This window comes from Acomys russatus, chromosome 13, assembly GCF_903995435.1.
Source record: "Acomys russatus chromosome 13, mAcoRus1.1, whole genome shotgun sequence".
NCBI lineage: Eukaryota > Metazoa > Chordata > Mammalia > Rodentia > Muridae > Acomys > Acomys russatus.
In genome coordinates, this window is record NC_067149.1 from 55,031,767 (window position 1) to 55,051,859 (window position 20,093).

Genomic DNA, 20,093 nt, shown 5'->3' on the forward strand with positions numbered 1-20,093 from the left:
TCCTCCAGGAACAATACTTTTTCTGCAACAACAAATCCAGACTGGGTCAAAATAAGGGTGTAGGGAGGAAATGTCTGGGGAAGCCAGGATGGCCTGGCCATAGAGATAGCATAGAGATCACATTAATCACATCTATTCTCAGACTTCTGGGTAAAAAAATAGTTCATACATCTTTTCCTTTGGAGAGAGAAGTCTGCGTGTTTAACATTCCTGGCTCCCCCAGTGCTTATCTGTGAGCATGAGATCCTCCATGTCCCCAATAGCTACCTGAGTTACCATAGGCAGAACAAGAAAAGCCTGTGAGATTATTTTGTTTTCACGGGTTTTTGAGACAGTGTCTTACATAGCCTGAGTTGTGCCTGATCCTCCAGGCCTCTCCAGTGCTGGGATTGCAGGTGTTGGACATGAATATCCTGTTAGCTTCTTTTCTTTTCTTTTCTTTTTGTTCTTTCTATTTCTGTCTTTCTTTCTCTTTCATCCTTCCTAACCTTCTTCTTTCTTTTTTCTTTCTTCCTTTCCATCTTTCTTTCTTTTCTGTACATCATGGCGGGAGTCCATCCCTCCTCAGCTCCGAATCCTACCCTCCTTCCCTCTCCCCCTCCTCCTCTCCTATTCCTGGAAAAGGGGAGCTCCCTTACCCACCATCATCTAGTCCTACCATCATTGAGGCCATCTTCTTCCCTTGTGGCCTGGCAAGGCAGTCCCACCACATAGAAGTAATTGAAAACCTGGCAAAAGAACCCATGCCAGAGAGAGCTTCTGTTTCCCTTACTAGATGACCCAAATGAAGCCTGAGGTACCCATAGGCTACATCTTTGTAGGGGGCTAGGTCCAACCATGTAAGGTTCTTGGCCAGTGATTTAGTCTCAGCAGGCTCCTCTGGTCCCTGGTCACATGGGTCTGCTGGTTTTCTTGTGAAGCCCCTGGCACCTCCAGGTCCTTTTCTCCTTGCCCCCACTTTCCCACTATACTCCCTATGGTTGACCCAGTGTTTGGCTATGAGTCTTATCATCTGTTTTGAGACACTGATGGATAGATCCTCTCAGAGGACAACTCTGCTAGGCTCTTAATGCAAGCATAACAAAGAATTATTAATAGTGTCAGGGCTTTGTTCTCCCCCATGGGGTGTGTCTTGGGTTGGTCCAGGCATTGGTTGGACATTCCCTTAGTCTTTGCTTTGTGTATTCTGTCTATATCACTGCACATCTTGTAGGCAGGATGAATTTTGAAACAAAGTTTTTGTGGGTGGGTTGGTGTTCCCCTCCCTTTACTAGACTTCCCAACTTAGACAGTGCGGTCCTCAGTCTCTATGGCCTCTGCTACTAGGAGTCATTGATGGAGTACCTCTCATATCTTCCTGGGAACCTACCCTGACTAAGGTCTCCAGCTTGTCACAGAGATGTCCCCAACCACAGTTTCTGTTTCTTCTATAGGTCTTTTGCCTTCCTGCTCCTGCTCTCCCCAGGTCTGATCTCCACGCTCATATCTTTCTATATTTCCTCTCCTACCTTGTTCCCTCTCTTCAAGCACTAATCAATTTCCCATTCTGAGTGAGATTTAAGCATCCTTCCTTGGATCCTCCTTGTTGTTTATCTTCTTTTGGTCTGTACATTGTAGTAACTACACCCTTCACAGTAGCTACACACAATGTAAAATATCTTGGTGTATTTAACTCTAACCAAACAAGTCAAAGAACCATATGATAGGAACTTTAAGTCTCTGTAGAAAGAAATGGAAGCTATCCAGTGCTCATGGATCTGTAGGACTAACATAGTAAAAATTACCATCTTACCAAAAGCAATCCACAGATTCAATGCAATTCCCATCAAAACACCAATGCAATTCTTTACAGACCTGGAAAAACATTCTAAACTTTGTACAGAAAAACAAAAAACCCAGAATAGCTAAAACAACCCTATATAATCAAAGAACTTCTGAAAGTATCTCCATCCCTGATTTCAAGCTATACTGCAGAGCAATTGTAATAAATATAGCAGGGTACTGGCATAGAAATAGATTGGTTGAAGACCCAGAAATATACCCACATACCTATAGACACTTGATTTTTGAGAGAGGAATGAAAACCATACAATGGAAAAAAAGACGGTATCTTCAAGAAATGGTATTGGTCTAACTGGACGTCTAAATGTAGAAAAACACAAATAGAACCATATTTATTGCCCTATACAAAATTCAAGTTGAAGTCAATCAAAGAACTCAGCATAACATGGTATAGACTAAATATATTAGAAGAAAAAGTGGAGAAGAGCCTTGAAGTTATTGGCACTGGAGATAACTTTCTGAAAAGAATGCCAACAGCTTACATCTAAAATCAATAATCAATCAATAAGACTTCAGGTTCACAGAACCTGAAATTGAAAAGCTTCTGTAAGGCCAAGGATACTGTCAATAGAATGAGAGGGCAGTCTACTGATTGGAAGAAGATTTTCACCAATCCCACATCTGACAAAGGGATAATATCCAAAATATATAGAGAACTCAAGAAAATCACAAAATCAACAAACAAAATAATTCAATTAAAAATGGGGCACAGAGCAAAATAGAGAATTCTCAACAGAGAAATCTCAAATGACTGAGAAAAACTTAAATAAATGTTCAATGTTCTTAGTCATTAGGGCAATGCAAATCAAAATGACTGAGATTCCATCTTAAACCTGTCAGGTGGCTGAGATAAAAAAACTCAAGTGACAGCACATGCTGGTGAGGATGTAGAGAAAGAGCAATACTCCTTCATTGCTGGCAGGAGTGCAAACTTATACATCTACTTTGGAAATCAATCTGGAACTTTCTCAGAAAATTGGGAATAGGTCTACTTCAAGATGCAGCTATACCATTCCTAGGTATATACCAAAAGGATGAGTCCCCCAAACAGCAAGGACACTTGCTAAAACATTCTTATAGCTGTTATATTTGTTACAGCCAGAATCTGGAAGAAAATTAGATGTCCTCAAGCATAGAATGAATAAAGAAACCATTGTACATTTACACAATGAAATACTACTCAGCTATTAAAAACAAAGAAACCATGAAATTTGCAGGCAAATGGGTGGAAGTAGAAAAGATCATCCTGAGTGAGGTAACTCAGATTTAGAAAGACACACATGGTATGTACTCATAAGTGGATTTTAGCCTGCTAGTTTTTTTATTCTTTAATGAGTCCTATTACCACAAAACTATTACCACTCTCGTACCAACCATATTACCACTTAAGACATCACATTTCACACAAGTTTTATAATCCATTCACTAAGTTTGTAATCATGAATGGACAATTGAGCCAATTCTTGAAACAATTCCTAAGAGCTTTTACACACAACTATTTCTTTCAAAAGGAAGAGAACAAACTCTATATGTTTAAGGTTTGTCTTTAGGGCTGGGGAGCCTGCTCAGTGAGAAAAATGCTTGCCACACAAGAGTGAGGATGTAACTTCTGCCCTTCAGAACCTACATAGGAAAGGTAGGCCTGGTACCTTGAGCTCCTAAACTTAGTTCCAGAGGAGTAGAGACTGGTGAGCCCTTCAGACTTGCTGGTCCCTTAGCTGAGCTTAATCTATGAGCTCCAGGCTCAGTAAGAGAACTGTCTTTAAAAACAAAACAGTAACTGTGGAAGTTACATGTCAGTATCCTTAGTTGCAGCTGACAATAATGTCTTTCCTCTGAGGACACGATATTGAACATGGTTCCAGGACAGGTCAACCTTTGCTAATCTCTCCTTTTCCTGACTACAGATAATAGGCAGGGGCAGCCTGGGCTTTCCCAGTGAGCCACTTGTTTGGCCATGCAATCCATCTGCCAACCCTTGTTCTTAAATGTTCTTATCATATAAGCCTGACCACTTGACCTGGATCTCAGGAATCCAAGGGAGCAGTAGAGGGCTGCCTCCTGTGACCACATGACCCCAAACATATGCTGTGGCATGGATGTGCCCTGCCCCAAGTAGTAAGCAAAATAATTTTCAGTGGGCCAATGGGTCACTCTCCAATGTTTCAAATAGGTGAATATGAGTATTGGATATAATTCTTTATTGTCCAGTAAAATATATTTTCAAGGAATGAAGTTGGCCCTTAACATCACTGCTTCCCTAGACCTCCCAAGACTCAAGGACAAATTACTGCATGGGGTTACTTGTGAAATCATTAGCAGTGGTAGAAAAGGCCCTTTAAGTGAAACTGCTTATGAATAGAACCTCTGAACCAGATGTGTTGGTGCAGATCTTTAATCCCAGCACTTGGGTGGCATAGGCAGGTGGATCTCTGTGAGTTCAAGGCTGGTCTGGACAACAAGACAAGTTCCAGAACAACCATGTTTACACACAGAGAAATATCATATAAAAAAGGGGGAGAGATTAGCACCTTTGATTTGCCTGGAGACCTAAGATTCCAGTGACTACAATATCATATAAAGCATTCTGTCTTCCTGCATTGTAAGAAGTAGACTTTCAGAGCAGGTCAAGTGTTACCAGAAAATTAAATGGAAAGTACTGAGACTCTGCATTATCTGTTCTTCCATTACACATTTCCCTATGGACACTATCTAACAGCGGGCAGCACACATGCCCATAGTAGAAATAAATATGGAGGCTGCTATGAATCTGTGCCAATCTTGTTCTTGGCAGTGGGCCTTCTGTGGGTCTGTACAAATGAATGGGTACTTGTGTCCACCTTTACTTTGTCACACAGTGTAGCCTTATTTCTTAAATGTCCCTATGCTTCTAACAATATGACACCCCAACCCAGGCCAGAAGACTGATTAGGTCTCAGCTTCCACAGGGTCCTCTGATTCTCAGAACTGCTGCAGGTGATAAGAAAGGACCAGAGGTCCTTGTCACTGTGTCCAGGTTTCACTCTGTCCTTGTCCCTGGGCAGGTTCCACTCTGATGCAGAAGAAAGTCTAGTACTTATCTCTTAGTCAGAGCTCTGGAGTTAGCAGAAGAGGCCTAGATCCACAGAGGAGTTAAAAGCCATTGAGACCCCAGTGAGGTTTGCTGGTGTTAAATTTCATTTGTAAGTCATAGAGCTTGGAAAAAGTAATGGAACAGGAAGTAAACCAGTAGAGTAACAGGAGAAGTCATTCTCCAGATGGTGCAAGTGTCCAGTCAGGTCCTGTTCCAGCAGGGTTATAGAATGACTCATTAGATAATGGCTTCTCATGATTTGGAGGGTGGAAGAGGGAGGAAAGTGGTGGGTAGGAGAAGCTAGGAGGAAGGAGAGAGAGGGAGGGGGGATTGGGAGAAGGACAGGGAAAGAAAGGGGGAGGGAGGAGTGGAGGAAAGAATGGAAGAGGAAAGAGAGAGAAGAGAGGCCAGGAACAGGTAGGGATTGGGGCTGGGAAAAGGATCAGGCCTTGATGTCTTTAGGTGAGCTTGTGGAAGGGCAGATGCATTACTGATTAAAAGCCTTCCAGGCCTTTGCTTTTAGCTGCCAGGCTTTGTCTCAGGTCAAAAGGATGATGAAGAAGCTGCCATCTTGGAAGTTGAACATCTTATTACTTAGGTGTGGCTCCTCTTCCTATCTGTCTGCCTATTAGAAATATGTCTAACTCCTACTCCCTCAGTCCCACCTGACTTTGGGTACAGGGCTGTATACTAGATATTTAGTGGTCCATAAGGATTTTCCTTGCTCTCAAGTCTTGAATATTTTTATTTAAATGTTTTGTGTGTATAAAATTTCTTCCTGCATGTATGTCTGTGCACAACATAAGTGCAGCAGAGACCAGAAGACATGTCTGATCCTCTGGAACTGAGATTAAACAGAAGGGCATGAGCAGCCATGTGTGTCCTGAGAAGTGCACTCTACTCTGCAAGATCGGTAAGTCCTCTTAAGCAGTGAGCCACTGCTCCAGCCCAGCTTGCAGTCAATGTAGATGTGATATCACTGCTCTGTTGCTGGACTTTGCTGTGCATTACCTGAGGAAGGTGACAGTGGGCACTATCTTTCTGTCCCCACACTACTGACAAAATTTTTCATATACGAATGTGTTACATGAAAAATCCACTGCAGGGTCACAGTCACTCTTAATTGGCTACAGAATAAACAATCCCTTATTCCCTGAGAGGTGAGAAGTGTGTTCATAAGCACTGACTATGGGCACTGTGGGCCTCCAGCTCTCTCTATTCTGACTATGTCTACTAGAGATTCTGTCTCTGAGCTCCTTAGCACACAGAATCCTCTGACCTCATCCTGGGTGTCTCCTTCTTAAGAGATGCCCTCAAAACTCAGAGCTGTAGCAACATGGACCTCCACTGCCCAGAAACTCACTGTCTGGCATGTGCTATTCAGGGCAGGAAACTGTTGATAATCACAATTCGTTTTTGTTGTTGCCTTTTCTTCCCAAGTTGACCCCTGCAGGGCAGTAAACTGGTATCTTATTCCACCCTCCAGCACCTGGAGTTGCTCTAAGTTAAACACTCTTGGTCTACAGCATTTAGCAGTTTTATTTCTTGCAGTGACTGAATTTCATGTGACTGTGCTCTCCTGTCTTGGGAATGTGTTTTAGCTTGAACCAAATGAGCTCCTGTCCTTAAGGAAGCCAGTATGCATACTAGAGGGAGAGGCAGTTTGCTAGAGAAGAGGCGGTTTAAAATTGGAACCACCTATGAAACACACAAAGGTCTTTCTTCCTCTCTCAGCTTTCACGTTTCAATCTCCCTGCAGCTTAAACTCAGCTACTCAGTTCTAAAATGAGTGATTCAGAGTCTTCAGTGGGCATGCTCCCTACCACAGATGGCCTGCAGGATGGAGAAATGGGTAAGTATTGAATAGAATTTTAAACAAACTAAAGAGCAGAGAGGAGCTTCGCTAGGGAAGGGAGGCAGAGGAGCTGAACCTTCGGCCTGTGAGCCTGTCACAGTGGATGTCTGTAGAAGGGGAGAGTGCAGACAGGACTAGCTGTGAGGTAGTTACATTAGTTCTTCTATTGGCTCTTATGATACACAAATAGTTCCCAAACAAGAGAATGAACAGTGAGTTACCTTAGGAGACCCGGAGGCACAGACACAGCTTGTTGTTGTTTGGGTTGTTGTCTGACAGAAGTTGCCTGGGAAGCTGGTCTTGTGTTTTAGAGATCCACTGTAATTAAAAAGAATTGTAGAGAGTGGTGTGTGGTGGAAAGCTGAATGTAGGAACCAGGCCCGACTGGGCTGCCTGCCTGTCTTGCTGTTTCATGTCCTGTTTCTAGCAGCTTCCACGTCTGTGTTTATCTTGGTTAGCTAGTCATGTTTACTGTTCTGAGAACTTGCCCCTTCCTTCCTCGAGACTTTTCCTCCTGTGTGCGATTACCTCTTGAGGGTTTTTACCTGGGAGGAGGATTCCTGTTTTGCTGCCTATAAGAAGGCTCTTTGGAACTCTGGAGGAATAATAAACCACTGCCACGGCTGCTGCTGTGGCTGCTGCTCTCTTAGCACGAAGGACCCCCTGTGTTATTTTGTGTGCATGTGAGTGTGTGTGCATGAGTTAAATCCGCAGTCCCTCGCCCTCGACTTGGTACCGCTGTGGCGTGGGAGCCACAAGTGGATGTCCCACCGGTATCAGGGAAAGAAGGAAGGAAGCTGACGGATCGCCCAGGGAAGCTGGCCAGCGCCTCAGGGAGGTAGGAAATGAGTGTATTGGAAATAGGTGCCGCAGGTTCGTCCACGGTTCTGGTGGGCTAGTGATTAAGGCGCTGGAATTAAGTATGAGAGTGTTAAAGATTTTATGAAAACAATAGAATTGAACAGTCCTTGGTTTATGGTATCGGGAGAGCCAAATATCCTAGATTGGGATCAGGTGAAGTCTGATCTCCAGAGGACTTGACGAAATGAAGGGTCCAAATGTGTTCCTATCGCTACCTTTTCATCATGGCATCTTGTTAGAGATGCACTTACGAGCGAGGATGAGAAAATAAGAGAGCAGCTAGGAAGTTTGGAACTTGCCCTAAATGAAGTGCAGGAGGAGCAATCTGTAAAATCTTTGGCCCCATCTGAGATTGCCTCTGATATATCTTCTTCTAATTCTGATGAGGAAGAGGCAACTTTAACCTCTGAGATACGGGCCCTAAAGACGTTGTTGAGGGAGTGTAAGATTGAAGGAAAAGAAACTAGAGGAGAGCGCCCCTGGTGTATAACCCAGATTATCAAAGTCAATTATCTTTGGCAAAGCCTTCTGCTCCTTCTTGGGGAGTAGTCTTTTCAGTAGTCGAAGTGCCTCACCCAACTAACCCAGGGCAAACGCAGAGACAGCATGAAGCCCTCCAGTTTAAAGACATAAAACAGCTTAAGGAGGCAGTTATGGCATATGGTCCACATGCCCTTTTTACTATTGCCATTTTTTAATCCTTCACAGGACAATTTTTAACACCTAGTGATTGGCAACAAATGTGTAGAGCAGTCCTCAGTGGGGGTGGTTATTTGCTTTGGCGCAGTGATTATCAAGAACAGTGTATTAAGACTGCCGCACGTAATGCAGCAGCTGGGGTTCCACAGAGAAACGTGGATGTGCTAGCAGGCATGGGTTTGTATACTGAATCTAGGGCCCAGATACAATATGACCCAGCTGTGTGTGCGCAGATTGCAACTTGCGCCACAAGGGCTTGGAAGTCCTTGCCTAATAAGGGGGCATGAGAACAGCTGTCTAAAGTGGTCCAGGGACTTTCAGAGCCATTCCAGGAATTTGTTGATTGCCTTATGCAATTGGCAGGAAGGATTTTTGGAGATGTGGAAGGAGCCATGCCTATTATCAAACAATTGGCCTTTGAAAATGCTAATAAGTATTGTCTGGAAGCCTTCGGCCTTATAAATATAAAAGTGTGAATGACTATCTGAAAATCTGCCGAAGTATAGATACTACTCACATAATGGGACAAGTATTAGCTTCTGCTGTTAAGGGACGTCACCTTCTGGTCGAAAACATGTTTCAGATGCGGCCAGATAGGACACCTTAAGAGAGAATGTACTCAAAGGGAGAATGGACAAGCTCCAGACAGGAGCTCATTTGTATTTCAGCCTTGATAAATGAGTATCCAGTGACGGGTAAGACCATGGAGGCACCTATCGACCTAAGACAGGAGGGTTTTGAAGTACAAAGCCTTTCCAATGATGGGGAAGATAGGAAAGCAATGCCCTGGCAACCTAAGACAGGAGCTCATTTGTATTTTATATAAAGGGGAGACCTGTAGGAACCAGGGATGCCTGCCACTCTTGCTGTTTCATGTCCTGCTTCTAGCAGCTTCCACGTCTGTGTTTATCTTGGTTAGCTAGTCATGTTTACTGTTCTGAGAACTCGCCCCTCCCTTCCTCGAGACTTTTCCTCCTGTGTGTGATTACCTCTTGAGGGATTTCACCTGGGAGGAGGATTCCTGTTTTGCTGCCTATAAGAAGGCTCTTTGGAACTCTGGAAGAATAATAAACCACTGCCACGGCTGCTGCTGTGGCTGCTGCTCTCTTAGCACGAAGGACCCGCCATGTTAGTGTGTGTGTGTGTGTGTGTGTGTGTGTGTATGCATGAGTTAAATCCGCAGTCCCTCACCCTCGACTCGGTACCACGGTGGCGCGGGCACCACAGCTGAACCCACCCAAGACCAAACCCTTTGCATTTTGAGCTCATGGTAAATTATAGAAAAAGAATATAATGAATGTTTCTACTGCAATCTTCAGAAAGGAAAAAAAATTGTGGTTTGAAAATGTGTATGCTTCATTATATTTCATTCTTTCATGTTCCTTTTTTTTCCATCTTCCATTACCTTATTTTTTTCTCATCTAGGAAAAGAATATTGGATTTTGAGAAACAAAATTATATTTACCAATGAGAAAACAAAATTGATATTTACCAAAGTACAAAATTTATGACAAATGTTAATGCTTTTAACTTAAACCGAGTATTCTCTAACTGAAATTACTATTATGATTATTACTATTATTAATACCTATGAAGATGGTAGAGATAATGGTGATAATTAGGATGATGATGATGCCAAGCTGGCCTGGAACTCCTGCTCCCTCTGCTGAAACAGGGTTGACTTTGAAATCAAATACTCAAAATGTTCACCCAGTGGAAACATTACCTGTTGCAAATGTGGAGTTCACATCTAAAGTTCAGCATTTGTGTAACTGGAGACATTTCACAGCTTTACCCTTTTGAAACCATAACTAGTTCTGTCATGAAGTAGGTTTTTAATATTTTTTCCTTTTCTTTTTAAAAATAAACTTCAAAGGCCAGCAATCATTCATTTCTTTCTTACTTTAAGATAGACCATTTTCAATGTTGGTTTCTAATAAGTAAATGAAAGATTTGTTTAAAACTGTGCTTTTGGAGGCATTCAAATTTAGAAGGACATATACTTATATACAGCATGAGAAAGTTGGATAGCAAAAATTACCATTTATGTATCAAAAGGAAGAAGACAATATTAGAAATTGTACGTGTGTAAATATAGAGGATTATTGCTAAATCTTACTTGTAATACCATATAAGAGGAAGGAGAGCAGGCTACCAAGAAGAGACTTGATAACCCTACGAGCATATACAGGGGGAGGAGGTCCCCCTCAGTCACAGTCATTGGGCAGGGGAGTAAGGGGAAAATCGGAGGGAGGGAGGAAACAAGGGATGGGATAACAATTGAGATGTAATATGAATAAATTAATAAAATATATTTAATAAAAAATGTCTGGTGTGGAATCCTCTTGGAGCCCTGGGTAGTAGATGCTTGAAGTCTCTTCTAGAAGACATATCAGGAACTGGTCAATGACATACCCCAAACTCTCCAGTTTGGTTGTTCTTTTTTTATTTTTATTTTTTTAAAGATTTATTTATTTATTATGTATACAGTGTTCTGCCTGCACACCTGCACACCCGATCTCATTATAGATGATTGTGAGCCACCATGTGGTTGCTGGGAATTGAACTTTAGATGAACAGCCAGTGCTCTTATCCTTTGAGCCATCTCTCAAGCCCCTCTTTTTTCTTTCTTATTTTTAACTGAGAGTTTACACTAAACACTCACTTTCAGTGTTTCATTGTGGTGAATGCATTAAAAGCCCCCTCGGCTATTTTTAGGAACCCTATACATTGTTGTGAACTCTATCCTACTGTGCCTTTGACACCAGAGCTGGCACCGCTTTATAGGACATATTGCCTACTTCCTGTCTACTCTCCCAAGCACCTGGTAGGAGGTATTCATATCTGAGTGTGTACTGTAACAGTGTTCACAGGAGTCAGCACTTGGAGCCCATCTGCATCTATCAGTGGATGAGAGGGGAACACTGTGGCACACAGTCCCATACATAATGGAATACTAGGCACAAATAAGAGAGGATGGGACCATGTCTTCTATGACAAGCTGTGTGGACCTGGGAGACCTGCTGAGTGAAATCAGTCAGGACTTGAAAGCCTAACACTGCTCATCAGTCAGAGGGACAAGCTAGAAGGCAGGAGTATGTGTTACTTATTCAAATTTTGGAAAAGGCTTTAAGCACAATACTAAATCTTGAAATAATAGGTTAAACAATTCCAAATTTGAAGTATTTAGAAATCTGATTTTAAAAAAACTAGCCTTGGAGGATGGGGTGACAAGAAGAAGAGAAAATGGAGGAAAATAGATTTTGCACATGCAGACAAGTGTTCAAGCTGGGTAATGAGTACATGAGAATTTAGCATATTATTTTCTCTATTTTTGTACAGGTTTGCACTTTCCTACAGTAAATGCATTGTTTTTAAAGGCTAAAAAAATAGAAGAGAAGAGAAGAAAACACAAGGAAAGACTTGCAGCTGAAAGGACTTTCAGGGGCCCAGTGAAACAAGTGGGGCTGTTTTGGGGAGATCAAAGGAAGCCTTGCAGCGCATCTTAGTAAACATTAAAAAAAATACAAATCACAGTAATTGAGTTTCTAAAGGTACTTTTTCCCTATATAGAAGAATAAGCATTGTGTGTCTTTCTGCTGACCTGCTTGAGGTATTAAAAAAAAAACATAAGACTTTTGTATAATTTAAAGCTTCAGGCCTTTTGCTGGGGCAGCCTCTTAGCTGTCTTCTAACTTAACCTGAGCTCCTGGTCTGCGTCCCTGTCACGTGGTTAGCTCTTTACCGCCATGCTCCTGTTTCTGACCATCCTGTTCCTCTCCATGTCTCTTGTTTCTCCTCCAGTCACTGCCTCCAGCTCCTGCATCCTTGTCTGACCAGAGGTACCGCCCCTGTACTTCCTGCCCCATCTATTGGCTGTCTGATATTTATTATAACCAATCAACAGTAAGATACCAGGGGGTCCATCTTTTTGGTTGCCTAAGGCATTGAGGGCTGCTTGACCTTCATTTTTGGTCAGATGTGGAAGGACAAGCAGTTACAAATAGAAAAACAACAACAACAACAACAACAAAAAAAACAGTAATGGGCCATAGAAATATAAAACCAAAACCCCGCCAGCACTTAGGTCTTTGACAGTACAGAATTAACAGCTGAAAATACACAGACACACTTGTGTGTGCTAGGCATGGTGCCACAAAACTTTCATCCCAGCACTTGGGAGGCAGAGACAAGCAGTTCTTTGTGAGTTTGAGGCCAGTCTGTCTCATGAAGTGAGTTCCAGGACTGCCAAGCTGATTGATTATACAAAGAAGCCTTGTCTGGGGATGGGGTGGAGAGAAAAAATACAGAGACACTCTTTAATACAATATGAAGAAAAGTCATCTTAACAAATTAACCAAAAATTGCATGTTGAGAATTCTATATGGAACAAAAATCAAAAGGACATTACATAACGCTTAAAATCCTCTAATCCTAAGGAATGTGTTCCTTTTTAATTCAAATACAGGTTCCTCATTTGCTTGGAAATGTACAAAACTGAGCAAAAACAGTGCTTAAACTCACTTTTCCAAAAGTGACTACACTTTTGAAAAGTATAGTGTAGATTCAGTTTAATGTAAGTTTAATTCATTTGGTGTAAGTTTTTACGAGTTTTGAAAACATATAATAATAATTCCTCTATTACAATGAAATAGAAAATTATAACTCCACTCAAATTTCTCTGAGGCAGACGTTTCCCAGACTCTCTCTTCCTGTTCCCAAAGCATAGCCACGCCTGACCTGACGTTTACTCTCCTTGAAGCTGTTTACAGGGATTCCTGCAATCGGGGAGTCACACACATGCTTCAGGTATGTGTCAAATACAAACAGTTGGCCTGTGATTAAAAGAGACCATGTTCCAAGCACCGTTGAAATAAGAGCAGTTAAGGATTTGGTAACATGAAAGCAGCACAAACTATGTCTGCTTTATTTTGCAGAAGGTTTAAAAAAAGCCAATGAAAAATTTATGGATTAGATTACCTCAAGAAAAATAAGTTGGAGACAGTGGGAGCTATCAAACAAACAAACACACAACAAAAACAAAAATCCACAACTATGACTCTTAAGCTTCAGGACAGCTGGTTTTATGGCTCACCACTCTAGAGCTTGCTGAGGATCCAAGCCTGTGTGAGTGTTTCAGGATATTTGGCTTGGGGCAAAATTTGAATTAAAAATTTTAAAAAATTATAGGAATCTCCAAAGTTACTGTTAATACTTATGGTTCCATCTGTGTGAGTATGTGGGTAGCAGGGTCAGGGCATGTAGTAAGTGCATTCTCATCTTAACAAACTCACAATTTGTTTTCAACTGTTTTTTCCCAACCCTGGTAACATGAACATATTGAATGCAGGCTTTGTTAGTTAGGGTATGTTTAAGTATTCTTATTCTCTATTTTTTTAACTCACTGAGTTCCCAGAACCCTCAGGATGCTCTAGATACAACTTCTCTTTAATCTGTGTATTGCAAAAACTGTTTCTCAAATCCTCTTTGTGGAACTCAGAAAAGAGGTTTTTTATTTGTTTGATTTTTAATTAGGCCAAAGCCCAAATAGCTCATATTTTTTCTAATGTGGATGAGTATTTTGGTACTATACCTGAGACATGTTGATTCAAGACACGTTCACACAGACTTTTTTCACTTTTCCTCAGATGGTTTTATGGTTCTAGGCTTGATGTTTGGGCCTCCTTTTATAGGAGGGAGGAGATGTGAGCTTTCAGCATGTGGGTAGAGAGACTGTTTCATGTTCTGTGCTGGGAAGATAGGTGGAAGGTACATCAGGAAGAATCAAGATGAGACAGCATGCAGTGTGCACAGGGCAGCCAGGGCAGCCTCATGGGAAGATCAGGTCAGGCCCAGATATTTGACATGTTCCTCAAGGTGTTTTATTGTTTGAAAATTACCTAGTGCTGGAGAGATGGCGCATGGTTAAAAGCACTGTCTGCTCTTACAAAGGACAAAGGATCAGTTCCTAGCACCCTCGTGGCTCCTCACAACTGTCTGTAACTCCAGTTAGTTACAGGGCATTCAATGCCCTTTTCTGGTATCAAGCATGCACACAAACAAATGCCAGGCAAATCACCTGTATGCATTAAATAAAAATACATTTAGAAAGAATAAAATTACCTTGCTGCTTTCTTTGAAATGTTAAATATATGTAAATATGTTTGGAAGAGTTCCTTCAATTTCTAATTTGTTAAGAAGTTTTGTTATTTTAGACCAATATTATTTTTTTTTACATAATTTTGGTAAGCTTGTTAAAATGCCCCTATATTAGTATGCCAAATACTTTTAGAAAGAATGGAATCACCCTGATAATTTCTTTGAAATAATGAATATATATATGTATATTTGGAAGAATCCCTTAAACTGTTAACTGTTGAAGATATTTTGTTATTTTTAGACAAATATTAATTTTTTACATGATTTTGGTAAACTTGTTAAAATGCTCCCATATTTCACCCATTAGTTATGTCAATGTGTTCTATTTCCTCTCTGTTTTTTTAACTTAATTATCTTACTAGATTCTTTGAGACCAGTTCTTATGTAGTCCGGGTTGATGTGTCAAGGGTTTCTTGTACTCCTGACTCTCAGCTTTTGTCTCCCTAGCACTGGAAATACAAAAGTGTACCAACATGTGTGTCTCATTGGCTGCAGCAGGAGCTATACAGGTGGCTGTAAGCTGCCCTATGTGGGGTCTGGAAGCCAAACTTGGGTCCTCTGGAAGAGCAACCTTAACCTCCCAGCTGTTTCTCAAGTTGTCTGCTAGCCTGGCACCAAGCACATAAACACAATGTTTCCCTCAATCCTAAGCGTAGTTGTTGTTTGTTTTTCAATCTGATTGTCCCTCTTTTTGTTTGTTGCTCTTTCACGGGCCCTTAGTTCAATAACTGGAAGACTCCATGGCAACAATTCTCTTTCTAGTCCTCTGTGAGCCATGGATGCCATTTATAGACTAGGACCTTCTGTGACAGGGTGTGTAGTGACAGAGTACAAACCAAATCTACAGATGATTCTGAGTAAATTGATATTTTTCCTTAAGAGCTTTTTTAGATTTGTGTTCTCATATTTAAATTTTTAGGTCAAAAGTTCAAAGACAATTGTCTCAGAATCACCTCCCCTGTGTCTCCTGTTAAGTTTTACTGCTGCTATGTGGTGATCATGGTCCTTGCTGTAGCTATAGTTGCACTTTCTGTTGCTTTGTCGGGTAAGTGACTTATTCTCCAAATTCTGCAGCATTCTGTGCACATTCACATTGTCAGTAAATACATACTGACCCCTGGGAGCCAGGCACTGTGGGAAGGCTCTAGAGACAATGTATTGGACATTGCTGTTCTCTGGGAACTTAGGCTGCAGCAGGAAGATGCAGTGAAAGAACAGCACAGGCTGTGGTGTGCACAGGAGGCCAACTCAGCATCCATGGGATGATGGAGTCAGCAACTCTAGAGAGAGATGGAGAAGATATTTGTCCACCTGGGGGAATTATTTAAGGCAGAGGACAAGGGAGCAATACCTAAAGGACAATTCTCCAGGAAGTGTGAGGACAGAGAGGCGTGACATGGCCAGGAAGATACATGTCTCCATATTACCCATGATTTTAGTTACCATGTTCAACTGTATTTTGGAAGGATTAAATAAAAGTTTCTGAAGTAATCAATTCATAGGATATTACAAGCACATTAAAAAAATAGTTTGAGAAAATCTTACAGCTCCTTTTAGATATGTGAACCGTCCTTTAGTGCCCATGTTTGGACTGTCTTCACTACCTTCCCCTGAGTCCTCACTGCTGTCTCAGTTATCAGACTGACTGTCACAGTAGATGTCCATGCAGAGTTCATGCTGCTCTAGCAACTATCAGGGTTGTAAACAATCACCCAAAATAGAAAAGTGATGGCATCATGGAAGTGCATGTCAGGGAGCCCTATTGTCTTGAGCACCAGACAGGGAATGGGATTCAGGCCCAAGGTGGGAGACCTTCAGAGAAAGGCCATTATGCTCAGGAGAGGATTCCTTCAGATCAGTTAGGCAAGCTACAATCAAACTACACCTCACGGCTGAGCTCAGGAGGGTTTGCCCAAAAGAGACAAGACATGCTCCTTACACTTCATTGTACTCTCTAAATTTTAGTAAGAAAGACTGAGCCGGTGCCAATGGAAACTGCCTATGCTGTTTGCCCAAGAGACTGGATTGGATTTGGAAATAAGTGCTTTTATTTTTCTGAGTACACAAGTAACTGGACATTCAGCCAGGACTCCTGCATGGCACTAGAGGCCCAACTAGCTAGATTTGACAACATGGAGGAGCTGGTAAGAAATGATCATGGGTTGGTTGGTTTGTTTCTCCTGTTGAATATGTATTGCCTTGAGATAGGGAGGTGAAAGATGAAGCATGAGGAAGGATCCACCCCAAGCAGATGGAGATGTGGGGACATGTGAGTGTGTGCCATTTGCTGATGGCAATACTTCTGACTGCATCCCTGAGACTTTGAAGGAACATTCTCTCATGTAGTGCTTAAAGTCAGTCTGGAAGATCAGATATGCTATTATACTGAGACACGTGTTGGTCATGAGTGTTTTCTTCCAAGCTGGCACATGCTGCATTCTGAAGAGGACCATTGTTAATAACTGTAAGAGGAGGCTCAGCCAGGAGCTATCCCAGCCCCAGAGGACGTTTCATTAAATTTGGTACTTTATCTCAAAAGAGGCACTTTAGGATTACAGATGTCAACTGTATCCACTGAGAACTAGAGGCCATTACAGCTCCAAACTCTGTGAGCCTCAGTTATGCCCTCCTGTTACCTCTAGAGGAAGCTGTGGAGTGGAGACCCTCAAGGATCATCTGAAACAGAGGGACACATGTTTTCACTTTCTGTGCTTTGTGACAGAATTTCCTAAGAAGATACAAGGGGACTTTTGACTACTGGATCGGCCTACACAGAGAGTCCTTAGAGGACCCTTGGATATGGACAGACAGCACTGCTTATAACAACTTGTAAGTTTGCAGACCACCTTTCCTTCTACTGAGTTGATGTGTAGTGATGTATGTTAGCTGTGTCTATGAGAGATAAATGGCTTCATCATGTGACTATACTGGGAAGGAAAAAATAATAAACCCCTGGGTTGGAAGAGTGCCTGGGAGGTAGGGTGTGTGCTTACATAAAGGAACCAATCCCCAGCAAATTCCACATCCTCACAAACTCATCATTTTCGAAACCTTTACTTAACATGATTTCCCTCAAAATCTTTAGCATGATGATGGCATCTGGGGCAGCTATTTTCTGCTCCTTCACCAATGGAGAACTTTATGTTGTTGATAAACGCCCTGTGTGGGATGTAGACAACTCTTAAGATGAGCAGTGAGGGCCTGAAATGCTAGGAAGCCATTGCAGAACTGCAAGCCTGTGACCCATCGTCCACTATTTGCATGGCTGCCCCTGTTCACAGAAGCAGAGACTGCTAGGGCATTGTAAACCTCCCCTAGTGTCTTGTCAGCAGAGAGCACCCAAGGCAGTGCTTGGGTTTGAAAGTAGTTGTTTTACAAGAATGGTAAGTCAGAAGCCCAGTCACATCCATCATTAATGTCCTTTCAGCAATTTACTAAGCAATGGGTTCCCTCTATGTAAAATGCTTCAGATCAATACTGAAAATGACCCTCAGTGAGGCAGTCCATGGTAGCAGTCCATTTGAACATGGCAACCAGCACCAGTCCAATGCTTTGTACACACATTACAGGGTTCATCATGGATGAAGACAAAAGGGTTGTGTTCACATAGAGTTGTGGGAACATAAAAGACACTAGGTGCAAAACTACCACAGGACTCTACCTTTCTGTGATTCCATTCATATTACAAAAAAGCAGGTGAGATGGGTGTGATTTCATTGCAGGAGTGAATGCACTTCTGGGCTCTGTAACTCACTGTTTCTGGTTTATTTCCAGGCTTCCCATCAGGGGAGTGGAAAAACATGCCTACCTGAACAGCAATGCAATCAAAAGTGCCAGGATCTATGCAGATCGGAGATGGATTTGTAGCAAAACCAACAGCTACACCCTCAAGTGCCAAAATCCTATCTAGTCTATACCAAGAGATGCTTTTACCTGTTATCTATAGGCGCTGCTCTTTCCTCCATCTTCCCACATTGATATCATAAGGAACTAAGAATATTTCTTGACAGCACAAGTGAAAACCATCTTGGAGAACTGCCTACAGGGGATTAGAAGACCATAGATGAGTCTAAAATAGATGTTAGCAGTCAGGCTTAAGCCCAAAGTACAATTAATGTTAGTGAACTCACTTATGATATGGGGTTTTTGTGCAGAGAAGTCCTTCTTTTGAATTTGTGAGACCACAAAAATGAGTTTTCAAAAATTTATGTGGACTTTGTATAGTGACTCACACGCCTGTGATCCTAGCTATTTAAATGTTGAGCCTGGAGGGTCACAGGTTCATGAGTGGATACTGAAAATATGGGAATGCTTTAATAGTAATAGGAAAGATCAGAATTTGTTTGTAGAAACACATAATATGGGGAAAACATCATACATTCTTTTAAAAGTTCATACCAACATACAGAAGATTTTAAATAATGTTTAAAGCTCAGATTTAGTTTATACTCTGCAATTCCAAACATGAGACATTGTCGAAATGTTTCCCTACTTTAGTTTTCAATGTTCCTGTTTCCAATTTGCTATTCTAAGCATAATTATAGTTATATAATTAACTGTTTTAAGTATAATATATTATATAATAAACCAATGCTATTTTATTTCATCATTTTATTGGATTTATCTCACATGAAATGTGAATTAGTTAAACTTCTTAAGTGCTGAATACTTAGTTTTGCACTAGTGTGTATATTTTTTGGGTCCTAAAAGCAAAGTATTTAAAATCTTTCTAGAGTAGCTATACTGTACTGATGAGTCCCAAAAAGGACAAAATACCAGGCTACAAAGTATTTCTTGTTCTCTTCATCCCTTCCTCTCCCTCTTGTTCTACACCAACTTGGTATGCCAAGCATGGGGGGGTGGTATCCATGGTAGGCCTCTTGGTCTCTGAGAAGAAAGGGATGGGGAGATAGGGCAAGGGGAGGGGAAGAGAAGGGAGGGGGTTGGAGGAGAGGAAGAAGGAAAAGATGTGATTGTCATATAAAGTAAATAAACAAACAAAAAGGACTACATTTGTGTCTACTTGATGTATGTTTACTGTTTGTGTATATGGGTATATGTGCATCACCTGTGCAGGCAGAGGTCAGAAGGCTTCAGAAGGGATCAGGTTCCTGGAGGTGGAGTTACAGACTGATGTGAGTGGCCATGTAGATGCTGGAAAAAGAACCCAGGTCTTTTGGAAGAACAAGTACTTCTAACTGCTGAGCCATCTTTCCAGCCTTATTCTTTGTTTTTCTTTCATTGGCACAGCTGAGCAAGCTTTGCAAAATTAGTATGTATTCTCCATAGTTTTTGTAATTTTTAGTTTTTGTAAGCTCTTTCTACCTGACCTAAATCTGTGGCCCTCCTGAAGTAGCTGGTAATATCACCACAGCAGCCACTCTGCTTTTCATTATTAAAGAGGAAGAGCATTCTTAAAGTTGCATTGATATTTTGCCTCCATGTATGTCTGTGTCAGGGTGCCACATCCTATGAAATTGGAGTTACAGATAGCAGTAGCTCCCATATAGGTCCTGGGAATTGAACCCAGGTCCAATGCTCTACAGCACAAGTGCATTTTGAGTAATGTATTGTCCATATTTTAAAGCTATATAGGAAAGCATA

The 20,093-nt window shown here is 41.5% G+C and overlaps 1 protein-coding gene across 1 annotated transcript; it reads left to right on the forward strand.

Moving 5' to 3' along the window:
• Window positions 1-6,700: 6,700 nt before the first annotated feature.
• LOC127197698 (C-type lectin domain family 2 member D11-like) lies at window positions 6,701-18,399 on the forward strand. The gene is made up of 5 exons (XM_051155668.1): window positions 6,701-6,767; window positions 15,409-15,534; window positions 16,455-16,633; window positions 17,212-17,318; window positions 18,264-18,399. Exons 1-5 carry the CDS (start codon window positions 6,701-6,703, stop codon window positions 18,397-18,399), a joined length of 615 nt encoding a protein of 204 aa, XP_051011625.1.
• Window positions 18,400-20,093: the final 1,694 nt, after the last annotated feature.